At 40.3% G+C, this 11,255-nt stretch overlaps 1 protein-coding gene across 6 annotated transcripts in view; it reads left to right on the top strand.

The window, feature by feature from the left end:
• Positions 1–2,511: 2,511 nt before the first annotated feature.
• col14a1a (collagen, type XIV, alpha 1a) overlaps positions 2,512–11,255 on the top strand; it is a 225,881-nt gene continuing 217,137 nt past the window's right edge. For all 6 annotated transcript variants that reach the window (XM_043688689.1, XM_043688690.1, XM_043688688.1 and 3 more), the window contains exons 1-2: positions 2,512–2,647; positions 7,378–7,506. In XM_043688689.1, coding sequence (XP_043544624.1) covers positions 7,416–7,506 — 91 coding nt within the window. In that variant the 5' untranslated portion in view covers positions 2,512–2,647; positions 7,378–7,415. The remainder of the gene's footprint in view (positions 2,648–7,377; positions 7,507–11,255) is intronic.

Below are 11,255 nucleotides of genomic sequence, written 5' to 3'. Positions count from 1 at the left end.
ACTGATCTGAAAGAGTACATGTTCGCTCGTCCCTTACTCTCAGAGACTGGTTAGATCCTGTATCTCTCAAAATTATAATTTCTTGTCCTTCTCTCCCTGTTCTTTCTGAATAAACTTTACCCACAGTGGTAAATTCTTTGTAGAGATCAGGTACTAACTCCTTACCCAGCCCCTCTACTGTAGCTCCTTGACTCTTCTTGGGGGTCTCCTTTACTACCTTTACTAATGCCACTGGCTTAGCTTCTTTTACCACATCTTTTCCCACAGGGCTTTTCTTTAACGACCAGCACTGTGTCTTTACGTGTCCCACCTTCTGGTAGTGAAAACACCTTTTCCCAGTGCCCTTCTGAAACCACCGGCACTGTAATTTTCTGTGTCCTACTCCTTACAGTGAAAACACATGAGGCCTTTCACTTCCTTTCCACCCTCTTGGGCTTCTTTTTTATCCTGTGGTAAGTTCTTACCAGTTCTCTCTACTCTTGGTTTCGGAGTGTAGGATCTCCTCTTCTCCCAACTTCTATGCCTTACAGGACAGATTTCTGGCTGGAAGCTTGTCTTAGGCACCAACATATATTCATCTGTTAATTCTGCTGCCATTCTCACTTCCTGAACTTTCTGTTGCTTCACGTGAATTCTTACCAACTCTGGAAGTGAGTTTTTAAACTCCTCCAGCAGACTAATCTCTCATAGAGCCTCAAAGATCCTATCTATTTTCAAAGCACACACCCATCTATCAAAATGACTATGTTAATTCTTTTGAACTCAAATTTAAATTTTTCATCTTTGTTTTCAATTCTATTCATAGCCATGTCTCCTTCCTATGTTCCAAGCTGTCTATCCTCCATTCTGGTCTTTTGAACATTCCAATTTTCACCATTTCATAATTGGTGGTCAGGCATTAAACTGCCTGTGCTGAATTTATGGAATTCCCTCTGTAAATCTCTCTCTCTCCCCCGTCCTTATTTTACAAACCTCTTTGAAGCTTCCCTTTTGACCAATTGTTTGGTTACCTATCCTAAGGGCGGCACGGTGGCACAGTGGTTAGCACTGCTGCCTCACAGTGCCAGGGACCCAGGTTCAATTCCCGACTCAGGCGACTGACCGTGTGGAGTTTGCACATTCTCCCCGTGTCTGCGTGGTTGCACTTCGGTGGGTCGGTGTGGACTTGTTGGGCCGAAGGGCCTGTTTCCACACTGTAAGTAATCTAATCTAATCTAATCTAATATCTCTTTATGAAAATCAGTGTCCAATTTTGTTTGTAACACACATGGTTTACTAGTTTGAAGGTGCTATTGTTACAAATGCAAGTCTTCATAGGATGGTTAATTTTAAACTGTTTCTTTTAATTTAGGATAAGACAGGATGTCCTAGGATGAGGATGCAAATCCTACTGGAGTCTGTCCACAGGCAGGCTCATGTGATTCAGTTGCCACTGGGATAGTGGACCAGGTTGAAACTCATAGAAACACAAGTCTCCTTTACACACTCAAAAGACTGGACACTGGTTTTGCTGGCTACAAACTCAGTGTCAGTCAATCAGAGAGATGTGAAAAGGAAGATCAAACGTTGTTAGTGTCCAGCAGCAGAAAAAGCACTATACTGTTTACCACTAGCACAGGGCAAAATGCTGGTGAGAACTGTTTTCCTATTTGGTGAGATGGGACCTGTGTTGATTTAAAAATCTAGGAGTCATCAGAAGTTGCCTTGCTACTAGACGTCAGCTTGATTATACATTGAAGATTGAGTGAAGAGATCTGTGAAAAGATACCGTAAGATGCCTCTTGGTGGAGCAGGAGAAGAAATCCTGCAGAATTGCTGGAGAAAATGTGGGACTTTATTAGAAGGCTATGTAGCTGCAGTGCACATATAAATGTGGCAGGGCTTTTCAATTGTGGTGATTGATAAATTGGAGCTATCTTTTCAGTAGATTAGTGCATTATTTATCTACTCAATATTGTTTAGTCACTATTGATTTTGGTTTGTTACACTAAAAGTAAAGTTCTGTGTGATTCATGGAATAGGTAATCAGGAAAGTCATATTTCTTGAAGAATTATTTATCTCTATATGCTATGGGTGGTAAGTAAGGAATATGCATGTCTTTTAGTGCTGGTGTCAAAGAAAGTCAAAGTTACTTTCCAGATTGCTAAAAGAACTAGTTTGAGTATTATACTTCTACAGTGAGTGGTCCCAACCATTCTCCTGTTTTAACAAATTGGATCACAGTAGTTGAGAAATAGCGTACCTAAAAGAGTTTTATGGCTGGTGTTTGTGGCCAGACACATTCCTTGCCTCAGTGTGTTATTACTCCTGATTCCTTGAAAACGTGAGATTGTGTCCTGATTTTCACCCTCATCCACCTTTTTCTTTGTCTCCCTCTCAAAAGAATCTGTCAATCAGGTTTTTTGGGGTGTGTTTGTCGAGTCTTTCATTGGCTGGGACTGGGTGGGGGTGTACCAGGGGAGCTGGGGGCTGGGTACTGAGTTTTGCGCTTGTGGAGTGGGAAGGAGATAACATCAGATTGAACAGGTCTCGCAGTCCCATACACTGGGAAAGTGAGGGAGCTGTCACCTCTGGTGAGGGGAAAGTTTTGTTTTGTATAACAATAAAGCAACCGACTCTTACATTAATGCTTCCTGTCTCTCAAAGGTAAGGAATTCTCCTAATTATTTAACGAGATAACCATTTCTATTTATGTTTAATGACAAAGTCGTTTCGGGAATGATAAGGGGAAACGCCTACTCAAAAGTAAATTAAGATCTTTATAAGTTTGGAGGTTTGACTTTGATCAAGTCCTCTTCCAGTAAAACTAAAGTAAATCTTGTAGACATCTGTAAATCTGAAGATGGTGTTCGCTGTGCTCAACTATGCTAATATCAATTAACACTTAAAGCAAAGATGTGGACAATTATTGAAGGGGTTTTAATAACATTTTCTCCGGGAAGGTATTCTGGGGCCAGCTGTTACTTTTTGGACACACATCTGTTTGGCTCTAAGACATGTTTTTGTGTTTCCCTGGATACCTGCCCTCTGAGGGAGAGTTCGATCTACAGATTATGCCCTGACTTGCTCCCTCTCCTGTCGCTCGCGTCTGCTGGGAGAGTTTAAACATTGCAATGAAATTTCCTCCCCAATGTCCCTGCCCAGCGATCAAAAGCGGCGGCGGCCCCTTGCAATTATTTCGCTCATGGTGGCTTTGAACTCCCGAATTGAACGAACAACAGAAAAGTACTCGCGTTTGTACCTTTTATTTTTGCCTCCCGTGTTACCCTTGTTTTTATTTTCAAAACACTTCTCTGGGGAATGCGGGTTTCGAAATTACAGAAAGAAATCATCACACGCTTCCGGTGCATTAAATCTCACTGGAATCGCGCTCAGAGGCGGATGAATGGGACCGAGTTTGCGAAGCGTGGACTAAGTCCCAGACACAATGTGGCTCTAATCGCGCGGCAGGGAGTTCACTTACACACAGGGTGCCCCGGTTTCATTGGAGGGTGCCCAGTTGCAATTGTTGCAAGTTCCTGTGTGACTGGGTGAACTGATATTGTTTAGCTTCACGCCACCTGTTGGTTTTGAACCCGGTTGATTTCAGTTTGAGTTGGAGAGTTAGCAGGGTCCACTACTGGGGAAGGATCAGGAAAACTGCCCAGCCATCCTCAGCTCGTAAGGTCAGGACTAGGGATGTTCACCAATGATTGCACAATATTCAGCACCATCCGTGACTCCTCACAAAGCGGTCTATGTTCATATGCAGAAAGGGCAGGACAACATTCAGGTTTGGGCTAATAAGTGGAAAGCAACATTGTGCCAGACAACGATCATTTCCAACGAGAGAGAGTCTAACTATTTCTTCACATTCACATTCAACTTCACATTCAATGATATAACCAGCGCTGAATCCTCTGCTATCAATACCCTGGGGGTTACCATTAAATGGAACTGGACTAGTCGTATAGAAATGTGGCTAGGATTTCTATGATAAGTAAATTTCCTCCTTTTCACCATCGACAAGTTTCAAGTCCGTAGTGTGATGGAAAACTCGCCACATACCCAGATGAGTGCAGTCCAACAACACACAGCTCAAGACCAATCAGGACAAGGCAACCCAACTGAATGGCACCCCATCCACTACCTTCAATATTCACTCATTGCACCACTGATGCTCAGTAGCAGCAGTGGATGCTACCTACAAGATGCAATGCAACACTCAAGGTTCCTTAGAAAGTACCTTTGAAGCCAATGACCTATACTATTGAGAAGGACAAGAGCAGCAGATACATGGGTTCACAACCTGTAGGTTCCCCTCCAGGCCACACACTATCCTGCTATTTTGTTAGTCCTTCATGGATGTGGACTGGCTGGTCACTGGCTGGTCTGGCATGTATTGCCCATCCCTAGTTACCTTTGAGAAGTTGGTGTTGAGCTGCATCTTTGAACAGCCACAGTCAATCAGCTCTAGTTGGACCTGCAGTATTGATAGGGAGTGGTTTCCAGGGTTTGGAAATCTAATCATCATTCCTTCACTGTTGCTGGGTCAAAATTCTGGAACACCCACCCTAACAGCACTGTGGGTGTAGCTGCACCACATGGAATGCTGCAGTTTTAACAAAGCAGTTCACTGCCAATTCTCAATTCCAATTCAGGATGGTGCAATAAATGCTGATTCAGTCAGTACTGCCCAAAATCAGTAAATGACAAAAACAGACAATGATCGGTGTTTCCATGTGTAGCATTTTCTAAAATGATTACTGAATACCCTGCTTCTTGAAGGATTCCCAATTGAACTTTGCCGTGTGACATTGCTTGTTGAGAATTGCCTTTCTATACAATTTGAGAAGCTGGAAACAGGCCAGTTTTTATACTGGCCACTTTTGGAGATGTCTGGATCACGATCTTAAATCCTGAGAAAAAATGGTTTCCTATAGCATCGGTGTGTACAGGGCATATAACAAAATAAGTTTGATCCATGTCAAATAAATCTGAAAAAGCACTATAGGTAAATCGCTCTGAATCAATGTTACAAGGATTAGGATATGAACTAGGTGAACCACTCCAACCATGAAACAGTCACAGCAGGTTTTATTTAGCGTGGGTTTGGATGTAGGGGTTGCTTTTTTTTCAGAATTTTGTTTTTATGATCTTGGGGGTAGCAAAGATGAAATTTCAGTTTCCTTTGTAATTTACCTGTGCTTGCTCTCCAGACTCAGGAGATTAAGTAAGTTTTTGTTACAATTCATGTCAATTAACTTTTGATCTTTTTATTTGTTTGAAAAAGACTGTTTGGGGTAAACTTAGTTTGAAAGTTATACTTTAAAGCAACTTGCATTTACAGTATCTAGCTCATCTTTTAATGTAGACAGGATGCCTCCAAAGAGTGCAAATGATCAAAATTTATCATTAAACCACACAAGGTTCAAGGGGAAAAATATAGATAAAAGACAAAATTAATTATTTTTAAAATTTAAGTGCACTTACCATTCAGAACAAATGAATTAATAGTTAAGTTAGGGGTTTAAGGGCACAAACTTTAACCATTATGAAGACATGGGTTCCAAGGAGATCAAATTGGGAACTAAATATTGAAGGACATGTGACTTTCTTGAAGGACAGGCAGGAAAGAAGGTGGAGGAGTAGCTTTGTTGGTGATCATGTAATAAGTTAATAGCAAGAACTGACATTGGATCAGACGATAGAGAATCCACATTGGTGGAGGTAAGAAATAACAAGAAGAGGATACTGGGAGAAGTAGTCTATAGACTGCCTAACAGTATTTGATCTGTAGGACAGAGAATGAATCGAGTTATAATGCAGGCACTTTTAAAAAAGGCAATGCATTATTCATGGGTGACTTTAATCTTCACGTAGGTTGGGAAAATCTAGACACGAGGAAGATTTCATTCTGTGTTTAAGACAGTTTTCTAGAACAATATATTGTGGATCTGACCAGGGAATCAAGCAATATTTAATCGGTAATCTGTAATTAGGTTGGTTTAATAAATTATCTCAGAGTAAAAGATCCTACAGGGAACAGTGACCATAATTTTTCAGAATTTAGCACTCAACTTGAGAGTGAGAAACGTGGGTTGGAAACAATTGTGCTAAATTAAAATAGGGGTAATTACAGAGGAGTGAGGGCAAAGTTGACTGGGGTGGACTGTGAAAGGAGTTTAATAGTAAAGGTGGTTGAGGAACAATGACAGAAGAGTAAGGAAATAGTTAATGACTCCCAGTAAAGATGAATCCGAGTGAAGAAGAGTTCTAGATGGGATAGACAGACCATGGTTAATGAAGAAAGTGAAGGATAATATCAAAATGAAAAAAAAACACACAATTTGGCCAAGATTAGTGGTAAACCATCGAGTTTGGAAAGTTTTAAATGCTAACAAAAGATGACCAGAAAATAAGCTATGAGAGTAAACCAACACATACTATAAAAATGGATAGCAAGAGCTTCTTTAACTAGCTGAGAAGAAAGCAAGGGACAAAAGTGAACATCGGTTGCTAAGAGAATGAGGCTATGGAAATAATAATGGGAGAGCAGGAAATGGCAGAGAAGTGATCTGGAGTCACATGTAGGTCAGAACAGGTAAGGACAACAGTTTCTTTCCCTAAATGACATTAGTGAAACTAGTTGGGTTTTTCCTACAATTAATAAAGTTCCATGATCATTGTTAGATTCTTAATTCCAGACTTTTATTGATTCAAATGCCACCATCTGCCATGGCAAGATTTGAGCCCTAGGTATCTGCATTAATACTGATCATACCATCAGGCAATTGCCTCTATGCTTCTCTACTTGTGGCATCGTTTGCACCCCTAAAGTTAATGGCTCCATCATTTGTGGCTATGCCTTCAGCTGCCTAGGCCCTCCCATAAAAACTCCTTAAACTCTCTCCTTTAAACTACTATTTATAACCTAATTCTTTGATCAAGCTTTTGACTACCTCTGCTAATATCTCCTTATATTACTTAGTATGGAATATTATTTGATTAAAATGCTGCCAGATAAATGCAAGCTGTTATTGTTATATCTTTGTATATAATTGACATGCGGAGTCACAACTGAAGTTCCCATAACAACCAGGGGAGGAGCTCAAGTCATAATGAATTCATCCACAAGTCAGACTTCACTATGTGAGAGTACAGTAAAATGGTTTACTTCATGACGAAAGTTGACATACAAAAATGTTGCATACGGGCAGGACTTATCTTAAATTACTGATGATGGAATGATACTAACTATCGATTTTTCCAATTTGGTGGCCAATCTCTCAAATGTGATAATGTGCTGATCTTAACTAATTGAAGGGAATGTGCTTTAATTTTAAGCTAGTTGTGATCTTTTCCTGAGAAATACTGCTTCTTTGTTGATTTTACAGGATTGCTGAGTAAACCCGGCCACAGGCAAGATTTAAATATGTTGGTCCTTGGACACAGAATAGGGACCTGTCTGCTCCTGGCCATTGTAGCAGTGACAGCTCATTTCATCAGCAAGGCACAGGGTCAAGGTAATTGTTGACAAGATAAAATAAATGTTTAAGAAATCCCTCTGATGTGCAGATGTGGACAAATCAATTGATTTGTAATCTTGCAATCTTTTATAATACATTGTACATGTTAATTTTGATTGTTATAATCATGCTTTTTAAAGTCATTCATTAGTTAATCGAAACAGAACGTGAAATAATTATTGAAATATGCATTAATATATTAACAACGTAAAAGTTGTAATTAACCCTTTTTGTGACTATTTCCAATATGCACAGCATGATTAACTCATTGTCTGATTGGAATAATAGGTAATCATTTCCTTTTTTTCCTGTAAAGCTGGAGTAAGTGCATGTTTCATTTCCAAGATGTGTTTTCATTCTTGTATGTAAGGTACCACATTCAATATTAATTTTGCGGAAGAGTTTTACACAATCTTGTGTCACATTTGTTTTGGATCAGGATATCACGAGGATTTGCAGCACCTGCCATTTAAGCCTGCCTCATACCTGACTGTCGGCACTTAATAGGCCTTGAACTCCATTTACACTTGCACTTGTAGACACAGGCTTTCCCTTTGCTTCAGCACAACTTGTAATGGAAGACTACAGTTAGGTTCTGATCTAAATGAAATGAAAGGGTCAGGTTTGATCTAGCCTTTGAATTGAGTGCAAAAATTTAGCTGCTTCTGTGGAGTGCAGTTGAGGTAGAAGGTCAGTCATGATTCTATTGATGAGTGTCACAGCCTTGAATGAACTGTATGGCCTCCTGTTGCACCTATTGATTATGTTCCAATTTGCAATGTGAATCTGCTTCAGGTTGGTGTAGTACTGGTTGATAATAAAGATGTGCAACCATTACTGGTGGAAATAGAGCTGTAATTCCACAAGCACATTTACAAAGTAACATTCCATAGTTGTATCAATTGATTGGTTAGGCTTAATTGTTTAAAGGTTACTCATAGTTATACTTATCAGCTGTAAATCAACTACACATGTTGAAAATAGGATTGCAGTGTGGTAAGGACACTTCAACTGTTGATGGTTAGTGTAATTCACTCGCAATATGATCATTATGGATAGATGAACAATGGGGACAACATAAGGCTTTAAGATCACCTGTTGCCTCATAACATATTGCATTTTATTTTACATCTCTCCTCCTGATGGCAGGCCTCTTAAATTATTGACTGATTTGAGGGGACCGGGACTGCAGTTTTAGGAGAGTTTACTTGTCTCCTCGAGATTTCTAAAATGAGAACCTCCTCTCAGGAGGATATAGCGACACCATGTAGTGGTTGCCACTCTGTTCTAAGTATTGCCCTTGGGAAGCACAGTTATTGGAAATATGAATCAGCATGGTCTAATGCTAATGTAAGTTTTCTCAGTTTGTTCTCTACTAATTCATTACCCGTGCCTGGCAATGGCAGCATTTTAATTTCCTGCAACACGGGTGATGCACAGTGGTATGCAAGGAAGCATCATTTGGTATTATGGACAGTAACCTTGCTAGTGCACTTTATGGAATCATCATAGATAGAAACAGAAAGAGGCTATTGTCCTTGTGCTTGATCTTTGAAAGAGCTATTCAATTCCCATTCGCCTGCTCATTCTCCATGACCTAAAAACCTCTCTTAAGTACTAGGGACTAATGCACAATTATTAAAGTTTAAAATTGAGCTTATTATAATTATGACTGTGTTTCGGCAAAATCAGATTCAGAAAAATGTTTGGAAGGTCATAGCAGTGCTCCAGTCTTTCAGCACATTGTGCCTGCACTGGTTCTATTACCTAGTGCCAATTTCTTGCCTTTTCCTCATATCCCAGCACATCATTTCTATCCAAATAATCATCCAATGCACTCTTGACTACCTCAATTGAACCGGCCGCCAATACATTTCCAGGCATTGCAATCCATATCCTAACTACTTGCAGTGTGGAAAAGTTTTTTGTCCCATTACCTTTGCTTTGTTTGTATATCACTTTAAATTGATTAAATTACCATAAGAATTTCATTACATTCTGGTCATTTTCACATAATGTGTCCTGCACTTTTAAATCACTGCAATTTGCTTGTTAGGTGCTCACTTGGACTCCCCTTAGTTCTTCATATTTTATTTATCTTTAGTTTTTGCAAGAGAAATATCTGACATCATGTTCTCTTCAAGAACGTTTGTCCTTCATATAAATGCATTCCCTGAATCTCAGACCAACATAAACTCTACTCTGATTATAAGGCATTAAAGCAAAGTAATTATTTTGGAGATCTAAAGGTTTGAAAATACTAGCTCAAAAGGAAGGAATTGATACAAAGTCAGCTGCTTTAATAAAATGTACAATATTGGATTTTTTTTGCATTGGGAGATTTTTGTTACAGTACAAATATTATCATTTGTATGGTTTAATTGCATGGTAACATGGTGAATTAAATATACTGTCAGTTTCTTTTGCAATTTAAGAATAGCTTCAAAATTCCTTCACAAAGTTCTTAAAATGTCAAATGATGTACTGAACACCCTTCACAAAGTTCTTAAAATGGACAATTCATAGAGTACAGGTAAAGTCACCATAGGGCTGCTACCAGACCAGAGAGCTGCTCCCTCATTAGAGAGAGATGTGGTGGTTGAACTTGAGGGTCACCATGCCTCAGGCGAGGGGTATGGTTGGAAAGGAGATTCCTTCAAGATAACCTCAGCTGGTATAGGAATTACATCCACTCTGTTGGCATCACTCTGCATTGTTGTTCAGCCAAGTGAGCTCACCGAATTTATAGGATGATAATATACAGCTAACCGCTTCCAAGTAATTTAGGTGATTTTGCTAAGTAGAAGAAGAGCTCACTTTGTATGATTATGATCACATCAGTAAAATGCTTAGAACCAATGTGCGTTCATAACCCAGAAAGTATTTGCTTCAAAATATAAATGAAGTGTTGGCCGTTGTAACAAAGACAAAGAGTTGTTTAAGTGGATATCAATTCAAAATGAATAATTAAGGCTTTACCAAATAGTTCAAGTGTTAGAACTGGATTGCAGTGGATTAAGAAGGCAGCTCACCATGGTCATTTCGAGGGCAAATAGGAATGGACAATAAATGTTGAACTAGCCAGTGACATCCACATCCCATGAATGAATTAAAAGAACAATAAAATAGAAATGCAGCAACTTTTGAAAATTCCACCTTTCCTGTCAAGCCAGTAAACGCTTGTTGGTGTCGCTTTTTTTCCTCTCACCCACTCCAACCTCTCACCCTCGGAACGTGCAGCCCTCCACTCCCTCCATTCCAACCCCAACCTCACTATCAAACCAGCAGACAAGGGAGGCGCGGTACTAGTTTGGCGCACCGACCTTTACACCGCTGAGGCTAAATGCCAGCTCGCGGACACCACCTCCTACTGCCCCCTTGACCATGACCCCACCTCCCACCACCAAACCATCATCTCCCAGACCATCCAGAACCTCATCACCTCAGGGGATCTCCCATCCACCGCCTCCAACCTCATAGTCCCACAATCCCGCACCACCCGTTTCTACCTCCTGCCCAAAATCCACAAACCTGACTGTCCCGGCCGACCAATTGTCTCAGCCTGCTCCTGCTCCACCGAACTCATTTCTGCATACCTCGATACGGTCCTGTCCCCCTTAGTCCAAGAACTTCCCACCTATGTTCGGGACACCACCCACGCCCTCCACCTCCTCCATGATTTTCGCTTCCCCGGTCCCCAACGCCTTATCTTCACCATGGACATCCAGTCCCTGTACACCTCCATC

The sequence above is a fragment of the Chiloscyllium plagiosum genome, chromosome 4 (genome assembly GCF_004010195.1).
Source record: "Chiloscyllium plagiosum isolate BGI_BamShark_2017 chromosome 4, ASM401019v2, whole genome shotgun sequence".
NCBI classification, from domain to species: domain Eukaryota; kingdom Metazoa; phylum Chordata; class Chondrichthyes; order Orectolobiformes; family Hemiscylliidae; genus Chiloscyllium; species Chiloscyllium plagiosum.
This window is presented reverse-complemented; position numbering and strand designations above follow the sequence as displayed.